Source organism: Lepus europaeus, chromosome 5, assembly GCF_033115175.1.
Source record: "Lepus europaeus isolate LE1 chromosome 5, mLepTim1.pri, whole genome shotgun sequence".
Classification (NCBI taxonomy): Eukaryota; Metazoa; Chordata; class Mammalia; order Lagomorpha; family Leporidae; genus Lepus; species Lepus europaeus.
The window spans coordinates 126,910,099-126,930,914 of record NC_084831.1 but is presented as its reverse complement, the minus strand read 5'-3'; the positions used below and the strand labels follow the sequence as shown (position 1 = coordinate 126,930,914).

The following is a 20,816-nucleotide window of genomic DNA, read 5'->3' as shown; positions in this document are numbered from 1 at the left end:
TTTCATTCACTAATTCATTCAACAACTAATTATTGCATCATTCTAGTCCCCGAAATATACTAACGAATCATTCAGAAACCCTGCCTGCATTTGAGCTTGCCTTTTAGAATATATTTCACTATTTCAGAAAAGGAAAAGATAAGAGAATTACATATATGGCAAACACTATGAAGAAAATGGAAGCAAAGTAATAGCGGTGGGGAAATGGTGATCAGAGAGGCCTTGCTGAAAGAGGGTATCTGAAAGAGCTCACTGGTTCCACAAAGCATACTCACATACAGCTTTTAATCAGTGACGCAACAAAAGAGAGTTCAGGAAATCGCTGGGAGTCCAAGAGAGTCCATGGTCCTCAGTGTCCTTGAACTTCATTTATGCTTTGTGTCCACACTGTACACTTTGTGTCTGGATTAAACCACCAAGATTCCTGCAAGGAATCCAGGCTAGAGAATACCTCAAAGCAGAAGCTCCCAGAGGGTTTTCTTGTTAAAGATTTACTTATTTATTTGAAAAGTAGTTACACAGAGAGAGAATGTGCATCTTTCATCCTCTGGTTCTCTCCCCAAATGGTCACAACAGCAGGGGCTGGGCCAGGCTGAAGCCAGGAGACTTGAACTCCAGCCAGGTCTCTCACACTTTTAGCAGAGGCCCAAACACTTGGGCTATCATCCACTGTCTTCATAGGTGCATTAGCAGGGAGCTGGTTTGGAAGCAGAGCAGCTGGACCTCAAATCAGTACTCAGATATGAGATGCAGGCATCACAAGTGGTGGTTTAACCCTCTGCGCCACAACACCCACTTCATACACCCCCTCCACCCCTAAGAAGGGTTTCTACGCCCCTCTGGCCACATGATAAAGTTGGGTTATCTATATGGTTAAGCTCATTGAAAAACTATTAGTAGAGGCCAACGTTGTGGTGCAGCGGGTTAAACTACTTGCAATGCCAGCATCCCAGTTCAAGTCCTGGCTACTCCACTTCTCATTCGGTGTCTTGCCAATTTGCCTGAAAAGACAGAGGAAGATGGCCCAAGTGCTTGGGCCCTTACCACCCACGTGGGAGATGTAGATGGTATTTCTGGGTTCCTGGATTCACCTGGCCCAGACTTGGCTGTTGGGGCCACTTGGAGAGTGAACCAGGACAGGAATGATCTCTTTTGGGGTCAGTGCAGTGGCATAGTGGCATCCCATATGGGTGCAGGTTCAAGTCCTGGCTGCTCCACTTCCGATCCAGCTCTCTGTTGTGGCCTGGGAAAGCAGTGGAAGACAGCCTGGGTCCTTGGGCCTCTGCACTTGTGTGAGAGACCCAGAGAAGGCTCCTGGCTCCTGGCTTCGGATTGGCACAGCCCCAGCCATTGCGGCCATCTGGAGAGTGAACCAGCAGATGGAAGACCTCTCTCTCTCCCTCTCTGCCTCTGCTTCTCTGTAATTCTGCTTTTCAAATAAATAAATATTTTTTAAAAAGATCTCTTTCTGTATCTATTCCTCTCTGTGTGTCACTCTGTCTTTTTCTTAAAGATTTATTTATTTATTTATTTATTTATTTATTTATTTATTTGAAAGGTGGAGTTACAGAGAGAGGTAGAGGGAGAGAGAGGTCTTCCATCCACTGGTTCACTCCCCAAATGGTCACAACAACCGGAGCTGGGTTAGGCTGAAGCCAGGAGCCAGGTGTTTCTTCCTGGTCTCCCAAGTGAGTACAGGGGCCCAAGCAGTTGGGCCATCATCTTCTGCTTTCCCAGGCACATTTATAAGGAGCTTGATTGGAAGTCGAGCAGCCGGGACTTGAACTGGCACCCATATGGGATGCTGGCACTGCAGGCCGGGGCTTTAACCCAATATGTCACAGTGCCAGCCACCAAAAATAAATCTTTAAAAAAAAACATAGTAAAGAAACTGACCCTTGGCCGGCGCCGTGGCTTAACAGGCTAATCCTCCGCCTTGCGGCGCCGGCACACCAGGTTCTAGTCCCGGTTGGGGCACCGGATTCTATCCCGGTTGCCCCTCTTCCAGGCCAGCTCTCTGCTGTGGCCCGGGAAGGCAGTGGAGGATGGCCCAAGTGCTTGGGCCCTACACCCGCAAGGGAGACCAGGAGAAGCACCTGGCTCCTGGCTTCGGATCAGCGAGATGCGCTGTCTGCAGCGGCCATTGGAGGGTGAACCAACGGCAAAAAGGAAGACCTTCCTCTCTGTCTCTCTCTCACTATCCAAAAAAAAAAAAAAAAAAAAAAGAAAGAAAAAGCAAAAAAAGAAACTGACCCTGGGGGAACATCAGGCAAGTTTAAGATATTAAATAGCATATCACAAACCTCACTGCTAAGAATGGGATTAGTTGAGTTTGTCATGGCTAAGAGTAAAACCCAGCCAACTAGGAGCCCCCCAGAGATGGGGATGGAGATGGAGATAGAGCTATTGCAGGCAAACTGTAAATCAGCTCATCTTTGAAGTTGAAGACATCAGATAATACCAGAAGGGGAAGTTGAAGGACCTCAGAAACCACTACAAACAGGACAGATTCAGGAATAAAAGAAATCAGTCCCATCTGGGTAGTGCCACTGGGATGAAAGAGCTTCACCTGCCTTCACTCTGCTCCAGATTCAAATCCCAGGCATACAACACCTGACTGGCCCAGCTTGCAGTGTGTGCTCCCTGCTAGAAGTCAACCCACCCACTCACACGGCCTGAGAGTGCAGGTAGAACTGTTTTGCTGAGGCAAAGTTGGGGTCTGTTGCCAAACAAGGAGAAATTAATGCTGGCCAGGGAGTAGGAACACCATCTCTATTAGTCAGTTTATATCACTATATTAAAAAAAAAAAAGATTGCCTGAGGCAGGCTAACTTTTAAAAAAAAGAGGTCTATTTTGGTTCATGGTCCTGGTGGTGCCAAGTCCAGGAGCCTCACCTGAAGATGGCCTGCTTGCTGGTAGAGTCCCAAGGCAGCACAGAGAATCATGGGATGAGCCAGGAAGCATGGGTGTCTGTGGCTATGTATCTCATCTCTGTCCCTTGTCTCAGGAAGCCGCCAGGATTCCACCACAGGTGCCCACCCTAACAACCTGATCTAAACCCAGCCACTTTCCAAAGGTCCTGTCTCTTAATACCATGGGTGATGTTTCCACCCTGTTAACATCGTTAACATAGGATTCTGGGACTTAAACTCCTGTATGAGTTTGAGAGAACAAACTATATTCAAGAAACAGCAGAGTCCATTAGTATCAGTTTGCCAAGAGTTTAAAATGTCCAACACTGATAACGGTTGAAAGAAATGAGAACACTAATACACTTTGGGAGGACATGTAAAAGCAACATGAGAGTATTCTTGGACATAGGAGCTTAATCTGCAGACCTACTAACCCCTGCAATTAAAAAGATCAGCCAAGGAGGTAGGCGTTTGGCACAGTGGTTAAGACACTGCCTGGGATACCTACAACCCATATCAGAGTGCCCAAGTTCAAGTCCTGGCTCTGTTTCTAATTCCAGCTTCCTGCTAATGTTCACGCTGGGAGGCAACAGGTGATGGCTCCAGCACTTGTGTACCTGTTACTCACATGGGACACTTGCATGGAGTTCCAGGCTCTGGCTTCAGCCTGGCCCAGCTCTGACTCCTGCAAGCATTTGGAGAGTGATCCAGCAGATAGAAGCCCTCCCTTACAGCCCCACCCCTACCCCCCCATAAATAAGTAGCTAAATAAAATTTTGTAAAAGTCAGCGTCATAGAAATCTATGGAAACCACCCCCTAAAAAGGAAGCTGTTCAATCTTGAGTGCAAAAAGAACGTTACATAATGATGCTATGAGAGTCCCAGGAAGATGAACCTTCTCCAAGGGCCCTCAACCAAGCACCTGCCGGAAGCTCGCAGTCATGTTTCTCATCTGCTGGGCCTGGCTTCCCATAACCCCACTGGGAGAACAGAAGAGCCAGAACCCAGCCATCACCACCCAGGACTCATCTGATGGTTGACTTCCTGAGAATTTCATTGCCAAACAATGTGACTGTTTTATTGGCCACAGGAGAAAAGGGAGGAAGGTGTGAAGACAAGAATACATGTTCCCTGGAAGAAGAGGGTTGAGTTTGAAGAAGGGCACTTATCCTGCACTCCAAATCCCCATCAGTCCTCAGCCCCACATCCTATCCATTTCTACCTTCCAAAGGTTCTTACCATTGAAGAAAAACAGACCCCAAGTAGTTCCGTCTACACTCCAGCCAATACAGCCTTGAAAGTATAAACAGAAAGGCTTTTTAATACTATTTTATTATAAAAGTAATACATGACCTTTCTAGAAAAATAAAGAATTAAAACAAAAATCACCGAACATTCCATCGCCCTGAAATGATCACTTTCCATATGCTGCTATGTGTTAGTCTATTTTAACATTTCTGAAATCGGATACGCTTGTGCAATTGTTCTCATGTAGCCTATACCATCAGCCATGTTCCATGTTGCTGCAAAGTGTCACTGACAGCGATGTGCTTGATTGTACTGGCTGTGATGTGCTTGATTGTACTGGCTGTGTGGATGCGTAGCAGAGTCTGGACATGGACAGCTCTAAGGCATTGGGGCAGCGCGGGCAGCCAGCTGGGGCTGGAGCTTCGGGAGCTTCAGGGCTCACGTAGATAACTCTGGAATAGTCCTTCTCCCCTGGAGCCATGGCATCCGCCCATCGTCCCCAAGGACAATGTAGGCCAGGTGACATCAGCCCTTGCCTCTCTCATCCTCTGCCCCAAACCTCAGGGCAAGGCAATGGAGACTAGATGCGGTTCTGGTAATCTGCTTCTTCCTCGGCAGCCTCCGGGTGCATAAGAAGTGAGTAAGTAATCGTGTTCTCAGCCTAGAGAGAGCAGAGGGGAGCCATGGGCAGCCATGGAAAGAAAGCAACGGAAGGGGCAGCCGGGGACCCGGGAGCAGGGAGATGACATGGCTGAGCTCACTCACCTCAGCTTTGGCAGCTTCCTCGGTATCCGTGGGACTGGCTGTGTGCAAAAAGAAGAGAAATCAGCTAGGGCATGGCTGAAGAATAGGGCTGCTGCTCAGCCCCAAGGCAAAGCAAAGCCTGCTGGCCCAGAGGTGACACAGTACAGCCGCCTCTCCTCCCCCGCCCTACTCTGGCGTGTCCCAGACCCAGCCCTGCCCACTGTCTACACTGCCGAGGGCAAGCAGCTGTTTGTGCCACATTATATTCAGAGAATTGCTAGACTTCCCTAGAAGCAAATCAGGCTTTGGAAAGCTGAGATCCTGGGGACGAGCTGGGGGCGTTCGGTGTCAGAGAGAAGTCATGTCCGCGTGTTTGTCAGCCGCAGGTTTCAAAAAGACAAGACTGCGGACCATTTCCACAGCGGCCGAACGTGGTGCACCTTTGTTAGGATACTGATGAATTGGGTGCTCCCCAGCAAGGAGAGGACACACTGAGGGTGAGTGTGAGAGTGGGATGAGAGAGGGGAGAAAGAGAGAGAGAGAGAGAGAGAGAGAGAGAGAGAGAAAGGAAGAGAGAAAAACAAGCCTGTCTTTGTCTGGTGCATGTCCAGTTCACTCCAAATTCCCTCTTGTTTTGGCCATAAATTCACTTTGCCAGTGTGAAAAGCAGCCTCAGTGTTGCAAGTCAACATTTCCCAGAAAGCTGGGGAGGAGTCACAGACAACGCATCCAGGCTCTTCGCTCGTTGTCGCCTGGACACAAAGAATCCTCTATCTGCTATGCTCCCCATGTCACATCAAAGGACATTCCAAATTCCCCTTCTGATACGGTCCTCAGCTATCCCAGCCACCAAGCTGCGCCTTCGGGAGACCGGTAGCCCCGGCGCCTGGCTGCACAAGAGCTCCGGGAACCTGCTTCTGCAGCATACTCAGGACCAAGCCTCAGGCTGGCTAGCCTAGATGTACTTGAACTGTTTCCTAGGTCTGATTTGGCCCTGGTGTGGACGCAGGCTCACAGGCCCACGTGGCCTAGCCCAGGGACACAGAGACCCACTGGAAAGTGCCGCTGCATGCGTGATATTTTGCTCAGGCGCTCCGATCTGTTCGTTGTGCTCTGAATCACGCTCCAGCCTCCAGAGATAAGAGTCGTTTGAGGGCTTCTTTTTCCTGCTGTTTCTGCTGCCCGGAAAGCCCAGGGAGAAAGCTCCAGTGTCCTCCTGATCTGACTTTACCATCAAGAAGGTGCCTGGAGAGCTCCTGCCCCTTCCACACTCTCCTACCTGAGCTCAGGAGTGGAAGGACACTGGCTGTCAGAATGCCAGGCTTACAAAGGCTTAGAAGTCACCCAGGCCACCACACTCATTGCCTCAGGGAGGTGACCAAACTGCATAAGGGGAAGTGACTTGCTCAAGATGCTGTAGGATGGGGCCGGCGCTGTGGTGCAACAGGTTAAAGCCCTGGCCTGAAATGCTGTCATCCCATATAGGTGCCGGTTCGTGTCCCAGCTGCTCCACTTCTGATCCAGCTCTCTGCTGTGGCCTGAGAAAGCAGTGGAAGATGGCCCAAGTCTTTGGGCCCCCGCACCCACGTGGGAGACCTGGAGGAGGCTCCTGGCTCCTGGCTTCGGAACAGCACAGCTCTGGCTGTTGTGGCCATCTGGGGAGTGAACCAGTGGATGGAAGACCTCTCTCTCTCTCTCTCTCTCTCTGGCTCTACCTCTCTCTGTAACTCTTTCTTTTTTTTTTTTTTTTTTTTTTTTTTTGTCTGACAGGCAGAGTGGATAGTGAGAGAGAGAGACAGAGAGAAAGGTCTTCCTTTGCCGTTGGTTCACCCTCCAATGGCCGCCACGGCCAGCGCACCGCGCTGATCCGATGGCAGGAGCCAGGTGCTCCTCCTGGTCTCCCATGGGGTGCAGGGCCCAAGCACTTGGGCCATCCTCCACTGCACTCCTGGCCACAGCAGAGAGCTGGCTTGGAAGAGGGGCGACCGGGGCAGAATCCAGTGCCCCGACCGGGACTAGAACCTGGTGTGCCGGCGCCGCAAGGCGGAGGATTAGCCTAGTGAGCCGCGGCGCCGGCTATCTCTGTAACTCTTTCAAATAAATAAAATAAAACTTAAAAGAGAGAGAGAGAGATGTTGTAGGAGGTTGGCAGAACCAGGCCACATTGCACAAGCCTTCAGCAGGCAACAGAAGCAAGCATGGCCAACCAAGTCAAGCCCACCCTTGCCCCTAGACCCCCAGAATCTTCCCCAGTCTGGTTCTCCTCGTGCTGTCCCACGAAGAGTTGAGCCTTACCCCTGTCATGCCAAAGAGACAGATTCCTCCAGGAATTCGGTGGTTTCCCCCCGGCCTCCTTCTTTTATCTCGAAGACTCCTGCCTCTCTGATCCTACTTCCCTGAGTCTTATATGTAACCCCTTTTGTCTGCCAGCACTGCCCAAACGCCACAGAAAGACCCAGACGTCTCCGATGTCCTGCTCTGGAGACACCCCCTGTTCCTGGCCCATGCCTTGGGACACAGCCCTCCCCTCATCCTCTCTGGGATCTGTGTCCCCCTTGGTTTCTCCTGCCAAGACCTCTTTAGGGCTCAGAGTTAGACTCAGAACTGACCAAGCAACCGGAGCCCCTGCCCTCCTTCCACTGCCCCCCCCTCTCCAGTGCTTCCTGCTGAACTTACACAAGTCACTTCCTGCTGGCTCCAACCCATTTGGCAGCCCGGGGTGGGACGTGGCTGAGCCCCCATAGAGAACGCTGTACTCACCTGGTTCCTCTGGGAGGGTCTCTCCCATTCCCCCCGGCTTGGGGTATCCTGGGAGAGCTAGGAGGGGCACATAGGAGGTTAGTAGGATTATGGGGGTGGGGGTCGGAGTCCTCAGGACCAAGGGCTGGGGGCAGGACTGGGTTAGAACCCACGTAGACCCTGCCCTCGCACAGATGTCTCCTGTCCACCCAGCTCCCGGCTGCCTTGCCCAGGGTCTGCTCCCACCTTGTAAAGGGGCCGGTCCAGAGAGACCTAAGTCACCTAAGCTGTGGGAACTTCGAGCAATGTCACAAAGACCACTCCACGGAATGCTTCATAGGCTCGCTCTGCCTTCTGAAAACAGCCTTCTCTCTCTAAGTCTCTCTCTCTCTCTCCTTATCTTCAGCAACTATTCCTCACTAGGAACCAATGGCAAAGTGTTTTGTGAGGTATTAGTAGCATTATTTTCTCTTCCCTAATGGTTCCCAGCACCCGTTCTACTACTCCCCCAAGCCTGTCCCAGCCACAGCATTTCCATGCCCTGGCCTCTGGGCCCAGCATACTCTCCAGCCCTCTGTGCCCAGCTAATGCCATCGCCAAACAGCACCTCCTGCACCATGGCGACAGCTCACACTTAGGTGCTGTTTACCACACACTAGGCCCCATCACTAGAGCTTCAGTCTCACTCAATGTAACAGTCCTGCAAAGTAGGTCTTATTCGTGTCATCAGTTCCTAGGTGGGGAAACTGAGGCACAGAAAGGTTGAGTATCTCACCCAAGGTCATGTAGCTGATAGCTGTGGAGCTGAGACTTGATCCCTGGCAGTCTGGCCCTACCATGTCAGCTTTACTCACTACAGTAACCTGCCTCCCCATGGAAAGTCCTCCAACTGCTCCAGCCCACGCTGGGTTACGGAGCCTCCTCCATGCCTCTGTCATAGTCTTTTCATTTTCCTAATTTTGCTCTTCCTATAACCACCTAATCATACATTTATGTACCCCAACAACAATGAGGGCAGGGACTGGACTTTATCTTGGTGTCACCACAGTCCTTGACATAGAAGCTAATTCGTTCAACTCTTGCTGAATGAATGAATTAATCAATGAGTGAATGATTAAAAGTTGGGACTATATAATGTCTGGAGTTAGGACCTGGAGGTAGGAGTTGGGAAGGGTTACCAAGAGGGATGAAGAAGAGGAGCCACAGACCTGACCTCCGCCTGCGTTTGAGGTAGACGAAGGCTGCTACGATGGCAACAGTAGCCATGACCACAATCCCAGTGACCACCGCCACGATCGTCACCACCAGTGAGTCATCATCTGGGTTGGACGAAGGCTCTGGGGAAGACAGACATCAGGCTAAGCAATAGTCCTCCTGTCCCACCTCCACTGGCCCCGCCCTCCTCCGATGCTGGTCCTCGGCGCTCGTCACTTGGAGCTAGTCTGTGTCTGTGCACTATTTACTTCCTCCCCAGCCTCATGGCCACTGGGTTACTGTGGCTAGGCTGGTGCCTCCGCCATAACCACATTTCTCCACCACACCAATACAGACACATTGGCGAGTGTGTAGGAGCAGAGGGAAGGGCTCCTCTCTGCGCTCAGAGACAACCTCCACCCCCCCCCCCCCACAGCAGGAACCATCCCTACTTGATTAGCCACAGGCTTGTACTCTCTGGGACATGCCAGGTCTTCTGGAGTGCACGGCCAAAACAACATGAGATGTAAGAAGAAACAAGACTGACCTCAGCTCCTAGGAACATCCAGGAGCTTAGGGAAGGGAGCCCACATTTCAGAGTGGGACAACGGCCTTGTCACCTGGAAGCCGAGGGCTGCAGGTTCTGGTCCCGACTCCTGCCCACGGGCCAACCCTTAGCAAAGCCTCTCTCCACACCTCTCCTCCTTGCTGCAGGGTCCAGCTTGTTGTTGTGGCATTTTTCAGATCTCCATGTGGGCCCATGTCACCTCAGTCCTTGTTCCAGCCCCTTTTCTCCCCTCGCTGTGGCTCAACAGAGTTCGCATACCTTGGACAGTGATGGTCACAGGCTCTGATGAGTAGGTCGTCTTTCCTATGTTTCCTTTGCAGTAGTAAACACCGCTATGGCTGTGGTTTGCTTGAGTGATGGAGAAGTCGCTGTTGTAATTGAAAAACTTCTTGGATATTCCATTCTGGTAGAATGTGACCTTGTACACAGTCTTGTTCCTCCAGCCGTGGCACCTCAGCACGATGGGTTCCCCCTCCTGGAACACCAGCTGGGGTGTCTGGAGCACCAGCCACTCTGAAAGACACAAAAGGACCACAGGACCTAGGAGGCTTTTGTTCAACTCTGAATCCTGGGCCATCTCTGCTGCTGGGACATGATGCACAGAAGCAAGAGCTTAAGTTTGGGGGCCAACGCTGTGGCGTAGCGGGTAAGGCTACTGCCTGCAGCACTGGTGTCCCATATGGGCGCCAGTTCAAGACCCGGCTGCTCCACTTCCGATCCAGCTCTCTGCTATATCCTGGGAAAGCAGTAGAGGATGGCCCAAGCCCTTGGGCCCCTGCACCCGCATGGGAGACCTGGAAGAAGCTCCTGGCTCCTGACTTCGGATCAGCGCAGCTCCAGCCATTGCGGCCAATTGGAGAGTGAACCAGTAGAATGGAAGACCTCTCTCTCTCTCTCTCTCTCTCTCTCTCTATCTGCCTCTCCTTCTCTGTGTAGCTCTGACTTTCAAATAAATAAATAAATCTTTTTTAAAAAAAAAGAACTTAAGTTTGGAAGCGCACAGTGGGTCTCTAATTCTGGCCTCTTCATCTATGAGCTCTGTAAACTTGGGCAAGTCAGTTGACTCTTCTAGGCCTCAGTCTCCTCTTCTGTGAAAATGGGCACAACAAAGCCATGCATCTCCAAGAGCTGCTGGCACACAGGAGTACTCAGGATATGCCTGTCTTGCCTGTCTTCCCTTTCCTTTCCTGAGAGAAGGGAACCGCATCCCCGGCCTGCCCACCAGGCTGCTGTAGGGAGAATCCAAGGGACCTCGAGGTGCAGTCCCATCTCTGGGAGTACGAAGGAGGCACCCAGACTGGCCCGGTTGGGGGCGAGGACTGATGTGTGAGGAGGATACGGCAGAGACAGAGCCTGCGGGGATGGTATAACGGTGCAAACCTTTCCCCAACATTGGTTGCTTGATGCATGTTAGTAAGCGTGGCGCTCCAGCAGTCTGAGGACCACAGTGGCCCAGGTGGGCATTAGTGCACCACGTACCTTGGAGGAGCATCGGGGATTCGGGGGGGCAAGAACACTAAGATCTATCATCACTAGACTGTAGCTGTTCTTTATGGAGAACCGACGTGTTGTTAGGGGCTTTGTAAAATCCACGTTCTGTTGAGCAACCCTGCCCTGTCTCAGGTGCTGGGAACCCAAAGATGGCTAAGACGCAAGGTTCACTCAGGGTTCGCTCAGGCTGCCCACAGTCTGGCAGAAGAGAGAGAGAAGGGCACCCAGCACTGTGAGAAGAAGGAGAGGGGGCAGGGGTGGGAGGGACACCGCTCAGACCGGAACCCTCAGAGAGAGGCAGTGGTCTCTGCACTGAGCAGCTGAGCTCGCTGAGGCTTGGAAGCCTGCAGGGCTCCCAGCGTCCTGGGCTAGGAGTCTGGTGCGGTCCGGCTGCGCTTTCTGACTGCCGGAAAACACGGCCGGGTTTTTATGGAGCAGGGATCCCTTTTACTTCTCTCTCAACTGCCTGTCCGTGGCCCTGGGAACTTCTTGCTCCATCAGGAGTGAGGCAGAAGCGGCCATTAACAACCGCTAAGGAATTTCTACAACCCACCCTGCCTCTGCCCACCCCCACCACAGGCTAAGCACAGGGCCGGCCTGGCGGAGAGGGAGAAGAGCGGCCCAAACCGCTCCAGGCGGCTCACAGCGCGGCTTTCCGGGAAGCAGGCACCCCCACCCGGCACCCCGTCTCTGCTGCCCCGCCCACCCCTCCCAGCCTTCCTCCACTGACCCGAAAACACGTGCAGCTGCACGGGGTTGCTGAGGCTGCTGGGGCCTGTCTGGCACCTGTACTCCCCGCTGTCGTTCTTCTTGGCCTTAAACGTGTAGCTGGGCTGCACCTGGCTGGGGATGGCGCTGCCGTTGTGGAGCCACTGGGTGGAGTGGTTCCCGGGGCCGTGGGCTCCCTGACACGTCAGGGTCACGGAGTCCTCCTGGAGCACCCGGATCCACGGCGGCTGGAGCTTCAGCACAGCCTGCGGGACCTCGGCTGCGGGGGGGCGGGGGAGCAGGAAGAGATATGAGGGACTCTGGACTTCAGAGGAGCTCCCAGGGGAAGGGGTAGGGGGAGGGCTCGGCTGAGGGGCGGGAGCAGGCCTTGTGAGGAAAGCGCATTCCAGGAGCCTGAGAGGCCCTGCATCTCAGACATGGAGGCACCTGGGGCCCCGGGGGAGACCAAGCGTGGAGCCAGGCCCAGCATGGAAGGCTGCTCAGCTGACGGCCGCTTCTCTGCCCACACGTCCCAGGGCCAGGGCCCTGACCTGGTACACTGAGAGTCCCTCCAGACAGGGTACAGGGAGAAGAGGGTGGCTGGGGGAGGGAGAGCGTGTGGATGGAGTACTCACCAGGTGTCCCAGCAACGGGAGCTGCAAGACAGAAAGCACACATCAGCTCAGAGCATGCACCTCTACACGGAGGCTCACCTACCTGGGCGCTGACCTGAAACCCCCGGGACTGCCTGGATGAGGTGCACTTTCAAAGGGACTGGGAGCTCCTTCCCCAACGATGAAGGGAAATGAAAAAAAAAAAAGATAAAAAGCCCTCTTCTACCTGCTCAGTGTCTCTCCCATTTGCATTAATGATTTTGACTGAATAAAATAAAAACGCCCCTGGAAAGAGGACCCTCTCGGATCTTACATACAATCCATGCTACAGTGCAAATGATTTTTCCAGAATCTATCCTAAGCATGAGGTTTGGTCTTTTGTCAGGGAGGGCGCAGAGATTACACAGGTAATCCATGGTCACTATAGCAAAATAGAAAATACACATGAGAAAGATATTTCCCCTTGGTCTCCATCCAGTTAGATAATACCCATGAAAACATTAACACCTAATGTTAACATACAGAGATCCACAAATGGCAAGAAACTGTTGTCTAAACTGATTTCTCACTGAGCAATGTGAGGTCTAGTAGATTACTCAGTTTCTGGGGCTACCGCCTGCAGTGCCAGCATCCTATATTGGCGCCCGGCTGCTCCACTTCCGATAGAGGATGGCCCAAGTCCTTGGGCCCCTGCAGCCACGTGGGAAACCTGGAGGAGGCTCCTGGCTCAGTGCAGCTCCGGCCATTGTGGCCAGCTGGGGCATGAACCATCGGATGGAGGACCTCTTGCTCTCTCACTCTGTCTCTCTGCCTCTCCTCTCCCTGTGTGACTCTGACTTTCAAATAAATAAATCTTCAAAAAAGGAAAAAGATAACTCAGTTTCTATGTTGTCATTGTTAATGACCACACTATAGCCCATTGGGCTCTCCCATGGTTTATTCCTTTTTTTATTTTTTATAAGGAATTATTTGTTTATTTGAAAGTCAGAGTTACACAGAGAGAAGAAGAGGCAGAGAGAGAGAGAGAGAGAGAGGGATCTTCCATCCACTGGTTCACTCTCCAATTAGCCACAAAGACTAGAGCTGGACCGATCCAAAGCCAGGAGCCAGGAGTTTCTTCTGGTTCTCCCAGGTGGGTGCAGAGGCCCAAGGACTTGGTCCATCTTCTACTGCCTTCCCAAGCCATAGCAGAGAGTTGGATCGGAAGTGGAGCAGCCAGGTCCCAAACAAGCTCCCATATGGGATGCTGACACTGCAAGCAGTGGCTTTATCTGCTACGCCACAGCACCGGCCCCTCCCATGGTTCATTTTACAACCACACGGCTTGACATTTAGGCCTTGCAGTTTATTATTATTAGGCATGTCTGAAAGGAGGAGGAGACTACAAAAGGATACCAGATCTGCAGCTTTATGTGGTGGCAGGGGATGCCACCGCCAGGGAAAGTGCTTTTCAGATGGAAGAAAAATGCGGGCCAGGAAAGCTGAATTGAGGTGGTGAATTATTGGGTAAAGAAGTCCTGTGTGTGTGTGTGTGTTCATTGGTGAGGGTTTTCGCTTGTATTTGGGCTAAAAGAAAGTCAAGTAGCTTGCCAGTACATGCATATTTTTCAGGGGCAAAGTATGGAAGGAAATTGAAGAAAGAGCAAGGGATGAGAAGGAGGGACTGCGCGGAGAATGTCAGTTGTGAGTTTAGAGAACCGGATCTGGTCCTGATGCTGCCGTGTCCTGACAAGTGCACTTGGGCCAGTCACTCCAATCCTTTGCAACCCAACATTAATCGGCAAACCCGCACTGACTTCCCACTGCCCTGCAAAGCATGCTGAGCCCACCTAAGGGAAAAGAAAATGCGTTCCTGCCTTCCTGCCGTCACTGAGGCCGACCGTCTAAGCACACGTGCAATCTAATGCAAAAGAGACACACTTAGTGCCATTGAAAGGGAATGGATAAAATGTGGTGGAGGTGCAGAGCAGGACAGTATCCCTGTGCTTAGTAGGATTTGGCAAGGAAAAGATGGTATTCATTAAGAACCTACATGGACCAATAGGATTTTGAGACAGAGAGAGAGAGAGAGAGACAGAGAGAGACAGAGACAGAGAGACAGAGAGACAGAGAGAGCGTATTCCATGGGAAGAATAGCAAAGTACTGGCCAGCACTCCTTACAAATTGCAGCCCCACTTCCACTTGACGTCTGGTCTCTGTTCAAAGCATCTCCAATAACGAGAGACACAGCTGAGAAAGGGGGCAGTCGCCCTCTGGAGGCTTCTAAGCCCAGGTGACACGACAGCGGGTAGGAGCACAGGCTGAGGTTCTGTGTTGGCTGCGCTACTGCTGACAGACCTTTAACTGTCTCTGCTTCACTTTCCTTATCAGTGGAGATGATGATTGGTTGTTTTAAGGATTAAGTAAGATAATCCAGGGAAGGTATTTAACGTGCTGACACACTTTTTAAAAATTTCCACTCCAATGAGCAGCAGAAAGTCACTTAGAATTTTCAAATGGGAGCTGAAAGCTCACGGCCAAGTAAGTGGGAATAGAAGAGACGATTGTCGCGACCCAGGATACCTGTGAGTGACCTGTGCAACGCTCAGCCGCGGCTTTCCTTGACCTGCCAATCTCCAGTGAACTTTCTTTCATTCCTCTTAGCCACACAGGCCCGTGTGTTACCCAAGAACTCCTCAGAAATCATATCAACTTCCCAATCACAAAACAAAACATCCCATGCTCCAATCACATCTCCTATTTTTTTTTTTTTTTTTTTTTTTTTGCTCAAGTGCAGCCTCCATAATTATCTTGGACCTTATCAAGAATCGCAAAGCATTTCCCCCATCACTGTCTTTCCTACATTTGCCTTCTCCTCCCCACCCCACCCCACCCCATTCCCAGCTAGCTTGGATTTGATGATGCAGCATTCTAAGCACCTCCTTGCAAAGCCCTTTAACTCCCTTGCCTTTCTCTGTCTCTGTCAAATGCACCTGTATTCTTCATGCCTTACTCTGTGTTGTTTTACTGACTTTAGAAAGTAAGAAGAAGACACAGGCATGAGAGTAATTCAAGTGGCAGGGCTGAGAGAACTTGGCACTTATCAAGATATTGGGGGGGCCGGCGCCGTGGCTTAACAGGCTAATCCTCCGCCTTGCGGTGCCGACACACCGGGTTCTAGTCCCGGTTGGGGTGCTGGATTCTGTCCCGGTTGCCCCTCTTCCAGGCTAGCTATCTGCTGTGGCCCGGGAAGGCAGTGGAGGATGGCCCAAGTCCTTGGGCCATTGGAGGGTGAACCAATGGTAAAAAGGAAGACCTTTCTCTCTCTCTCTCTCTCTCACTATCCACTCTGCCTGTCAAAAAATAAAAATAAATAAATAAATAAAAAGATATTGGGGGGTAGCAGAGGGAAAAAAAAGTAGCTATGCTCATGCAAATAGAAATGTTGGGAGGATAAGAACACTTAGAAGGAAAGATGAGGCCGGCGCCACGGCTCACTAGGCTAATCATCCGCCTTGCGGCGCCGGCACACCGGGTTCTAGTCCCAGTCGGGGCACCGATCCTGTCCCGGTTGCCCCTCCTGTCCTGGTTGCCCCCTCTTCCAGGCCAGCTCTCTGCTGTGGCCAGGGAGTGCAGTGGAGGATGGCCCAAGTACTTGGGCCCTGCACCCCATGGGAGACCAGGAGAAGCACCTGGCTCCTGCCATCGGATCAGCACGGTATGCCGGCCACAGCGCGCTACCGCGGTGGCCATTGGAGGGTGAACCAACGGCAAAAGGAAGACCTTTCTCTCTGTCTCTCTCTCTCACTGTCCACTCTGCCTGTAAAAAAAAAAAAAAAAAAAGAGAGAGAGAGAGAGAAGGAAAGATGATAAGTTGCGTTTTGAATATCTTTTGTGTCTGAGCTGACACAGTTACAAAGTGTCCCAAGGTCAGCAGGTGTGTTGCAGAAATATGAAATTATACTCCGCAGATGAGAGGAACAACAAGCAAGTTGGGAGTTACTAGCAAAGAAGGGGTAGCTAAAAACCTGAGCATGTAGGATGAGCAAGAGAAGTGCAATGGGGGCTGGCACCGTGGTGCAGTAGGTTAATCCTCTGCCTGCGGCACCGGCATCCCATATGGGAGCCGGTTCTAGTCCCGACTGCTCCTCTTCCAATCCAGCTCTCTGCTATGGCCCTTGCTTGGCAGGTTCTTGGGCCCTTGCACCCACAGGGGAAACCAGGAAGAAGTTCCTGGCTCCTGGCTTCTGGCTTTGGATCCGCGCAGCTCCGGCCGTTGTGGCCATCTGGGGAGTGAACCAATGTACAGAAGACCTTTCTCTCTGTCTCTTTCACTGTCTGTAACTCTACCTCTCAAATAAATAAACAAAAAACTTTTTTTAAAAAAGTTATTTTAAAAAAAGAGAGAGAAGTGCAGTGGAAGAGTGGATCAGAGGAATGGGATGGGGGAAAAAAAAAGAGATGGGGAAAGCAGAAAGAAGTCACCGATCACTTCATCATCCCACAGTCAACAAGTAGCAGTGAATCCTTAATAGGTCCACACACGTGTCCTCGCTGTCAGGGAGACAGAGACCTTGTGCTTTAGGCCAGGGAACCTGTCTCTTTGTTCCCCAAATCCTAGCGCAGCATCTGGAGGTTTACCTAAAGCAATTTGGAGACTCAGCAGTAGGTAAAGGTATGGAAAACAGAAGTGTGATGTACGTATTGCCTGGCTATATGGTAGGAGCCATTTGGGAGGCAATGAGAGAAGCATGGTTAAAAGGGTGGAAGTAGGGGTTGGTGCTGTGGCATAGTGGGCTAAGTCTCCATCTGTGGCACTGGCATCCCATACGGAAGCCGGTTTGTGTCCTGGCTGCTCCTCTTCCAATCCAGCTCTCTACTATGGCCTGGGAAAGCAGTAGAAGATGGCCCAAGTGCTTGGGCCCCTGTACCCATGCGGGAGACCCTGAAAAAGCTCCTGGCTTTAGATCGGCTGCTGCAGTCATTTGAGGAACCAGTAAAGAATTTTTTAAAGTGGGGGAGGGGTGGAAGTGGGACCTTTTCAGTAGGCAATGGAGCAGCACTGCAGATTTTTATGAAGTGCAGTGACTCATCCACAGCTGTACTGGAAGATGTCACAACCTCAGTGAGCGACGCGAATGCTCGGGAAAGGGAGCCAACGGTGTGTCCAGCTGAGTCATCAAGCGATAAAAGCTATAAACACGGAGGATGGAACAGAGGGAGGAGATACTGATGACTTAGCATGTTGATCTTGGGGATACAGTCCTGGCAGTAGGGCTCCCCACCATGCTTTCCCCTAGACGTTTGTGACCACCCGGCACCATCTGTTCCTGTCCCCCAAGAACATGGTCGGAAAACACACTCCCCCATCTCGGTCTAAGATACAAGCTTTCTAGCTGACCAGAGCTAGGACCAACTCCCAAAGTCAACACAGTGAAAGTAGGCATGCATGATCTTTCTAGCCCCACAACTGACATCCCCAGAATTGCTTAGGTTTGTGGATTCTCTGAGATTCAGTTTCCTGGTTAACCCAGAGCCTCTGCTACACAAAGTAGTTTTGGGGGCACCACCAACACCCCCAAAACGCATCTTATTGCTTCTTCCCTTACCCCACCTTTCTCTGTCTAAGGCAACACTAGCCCTGCTGCCTAAGACTTGGTACCATGTGAAACAAAACTTGCAAGAAGAGAAGCACTCAAGTGTAGATCCGCAGACAACCCACAGAGTAGGTTCTGCCGTGGGGGTGGCCAGCATCAAGGGCTCAGATGCCCAGTGACTTGGGGTCAAAGACCCTAAAAAACCCAAACTCTGTGGGTGTTCTAATTTTTCCACGGCCAACAGACTTGTCTCAGTCTGATCTCCATCAGCCTGCCTTCAAGTCTCCTAATTTCCCTGACATGCTGCCCATGCCACCCCTCATCCTTGCCCAACCTCAGCCCCAACCAAAGAATTCCTGCTCCTCTCCCTCCTGGGTCCCTGACTCACCCAGGAATAGCACAGCTGTCCACAGCAACATGTGGCCCAGGGGCTGGGAGTGTTTGCAGTCTGCCCAGTCACTCTCAGTGTCGAAGAGGGGCAGGAACGAGGGGATCCCCATCACCCTCTGGAGCGAGCTGGATCCAACAGCACGGTAGGCACAGACCTCTCTTGAGCCTTAGTGGATTCCACCCCAGACGACAAGTTCTGGAGTCAGAAAGAGGAAGTGAAAAGAAATGGTCTGTTTAATCATAAGCTCCACCCCCCCCCCTTTCCTCTCAACTGTTCCCTCCTAAGAGATTCAGAGCTTCCCAGAATCAAGCCTTGTTCAGCCCAAGTCCAAATTCGCGGGAAGTTTGGAAACAGGGAACAATTTCCCTCTTCTTCCTCAGGGCCCCAACTGGTCTTGCCCTCTAGAGCAAAGAGGGAATTGGCCCCCCAAACTCAGCTCAGAGCCTCCCGTCTCCATCCCTAGCCTCCTGCGAGGAGGTGTGGAGGGCAGGAAGGCAAGCAGTCTTTTGATACTTCCACGTGTGACAGGAGAACCACCTGGAGATCACCCACCATCATTGGATTTTCTCTTTCTGTGAAAGGAGGTCCTCCCGGCTCTCCCGCCTCGCTGGCTCTTGCACTCCTCCGTTCACGTAATGCGCGTCTCAGTAACTATCCAGTGAGCGCTAATTTGTCCTGGTGATTTTGCCACCCTCACTGCCATCACGGTTCTCCCTACTCGGGGGTGGTGCAGCACAGGCTTTGCGTCCTTGGTTTCTGACGGGTTGGAAGGCCAACCGACTTCTCACAGCTGGGTTACGGATCTCCAAATCCACAAAAATGAATACGATCCTGCCCACCTTCAAGCAGAGTTCCTCCACCTCGGCGCTGTTGCCGTTTGGGGCCAAGCACTTCTGGTGGTGAAGACCTATCCCGTGTGTCGTAGCGTGTTCAGCAGCACCCCTGCTTCTTCCCACCAGATGCCAGTGGCACTACCCGCTTGTCAGAGCAGAAATGCCTCCAGGTTGATAAGTGTGCCCTAGAGAGCAAAAGCCTCCTTGGCTGAGACCCATTACCCTCGAGGATTTGGGGGCGTGGAAGAGAATATGGGTGCTAGCAAGTGTTGGGACCATCGTGAGTGTCCAATAAATGCTACTTTCTTTTTCTTGCTTCTGTCACCATCCTGGACAGCACTGGTTCACCCTCAACACCACCACCCCCTCCCCCCGACATGACACACTTGGGGTTCCCTCTCAGGAAGCAAGCTGTAATAGTCAAGGAAATGACATTGTAACATCTTCGCTTGCTCTGTGGTCTTCAGAAACCTTCAACAGCCCCACCCTGCCCACCACAGTCCCTCACTCCCTGTCCCATCCTACCCCCTCCCAATAGCTTCAGACTTTCTCGGAGTTTTAGGTGAAAAAAAAAATTTTTTTTAACCAGTGATGAGATGCCAGTGAGCTCTACATGGGAAACTTTAAAAATAATGTTTAAAAACAAACTCACAGAACAAAAAATAGTTAACACACAAATAAATAAAAATGAATTCTTACTGGGTACATCTAGCAGTGTTTACTGTGGAGAGGGGTCACTTGATTTAATTATCTCTAAGTTTTACAACAATCCCAAATGATAAATAGCATCTTCCTCACTTGCACATGGAGAAGGTGAGCTTCAGAGAAGTTAAAATGATCTGCCCAAGGCAACATGGTTAGTAAGCAAGAGTCCATAGGAAATCAGGTCTGCCTGCTGTTAAAAACTTCATGTTCCCTGCAACATTGAGGGAGCTTCCCACAGTGTACAGGGAGTACCCTGTGGGAGTTACAAGCGAGCTGAACCACTGGGCTGGCCCTCAGCTGGAGGAATGACAGGGTACAACCAGTTGCCCCTGGCTCAGAGCAGCCTCATTTGTTTAAAATACGATTTGTGTGGTTTTCTCCAAGTGCCACAATGTGAAAATGTGTTACTTTGCTGAATTGTCTCAGTCCCCAGGTGTCTGTTCTAGGTTTTCTACTGAGATGAAAGAACCAGGCAACTTCTTCTGAGCACCTTCTAAAAAGAGACAGTGACAGTCAGGTGGGGCACTTCCAAGAACAGTAAATGGAAATAGACATAGGAGTCCGCGTCCCATTGCAACTATGGAAGCACAAAATGCAAGGAGATATTTCTGGAAGAAAATGCTTGCAAATGTACAGGCACACTGTTGAAAACTGAAATGTGCCAATCAGAAAGGAGAATTCTTTGAAATGGACAGATTTATATAAAATATGTATTCCTGGTAATGTGAGAGGTAATAACTCAAAAATCATGAAAGCCATGATTAAGAACATAGTCTTGGGGCCAGTGCTGTGGCACAGCCGGCTAAGCCTCCACTTGCAAGACCCTTGGCAAGGTGAGGGGTTGGACGACAAAGGATATAAGTTAGAAAGGGAGACATAGGGCTGGCTAAGGCGTAGCAGGTAAAGCCACTGCCTGCAGTGACGTCTGAATGCCAGTTCAAGTCACGGCTGCTTCTCTTCTTTTTTTTTTTTTTAATTAATTTATTTATTTGAATGAGTTACACAGAGAGAGGAAAGGCAGATAGAGAGAGAGGTCTTCCATCTGCTGGTTCACTCAACAATTGGCCGCAATGGCCAGAGCTGTGCTGATC

At 51.2% G+C, this 20,816-nt stretch overlaps 1 protein-coding gene across 2 annotated transcripts; it reads right to left on the bottom strand.

The window, feature by feature from the left end:
• Positions 1-4,226: 4,226 nt before the first annotated feature.
• LOC133760326 (low affinity immunoglobulin gamma Fc region receptor II-b-like) lies at positions 4,227-18,374 on the bottom strand. 2 transcript variants are annotated; one of them, XM_062192625.1, is made up of 8 exons: positions 18,185-18,374; positions 12,241-12,261; positions 11,628-11,885; positions 9,665-9,919; positions 8,853-8,981; positions 7,666-7,722; positions 4,927-4,964; positions 4,227-4,822 (listed from the first exon to the last, which is right to left on the bottom strand). In XM_062192625.1, exons 1-8 carry the CDS (start codon positions 18,294-18,296, stop codon positions 4,742-4,744), a joined length of 951 nt encoding a protein of 316 aa, XP_062048609.1. In that variant the 5' UTR covers positions 18,297-18,374; the 3' UTR covers positions 4,227-4,741. The 2 variants fall into 2 exon arrangements, with proteins under 2 accessions (XP_062048609.1, XP_062048610.1); XM_062192626.1 differs by lacking the exon at positions 7,666-7,722.
• Between the last annotated feature and the right edge of the window lie 2,442 nt (positions 18,375-20,816).

Excerpts from the sequence above, each read along its gene's own strand:
- LOC133760326 (XM_062192625.1), bottom strand. The coding sequence starts at position 18,296 with ATGGGGATCCCCTCGTTCCTGCCCCTCTTCGACACTGAGAGTGACTGG. Across the intron at positions 7,723-8,852 it reads CAAACGCAGGCGGAGGTCAG|CTCTCCCAGGATACCCCAAG; the intron begins GTCTGTGGCTCC and ends TGCCCCTCCTAG. Across the intron at positions 4,823-4,926 it reads AGGAAGCTGCCAAAGCTGAG|GCTGAGAACACGATTACTTA; the intron begins GTGAGTGAGCTC and ends TGCTCTCTCTAG.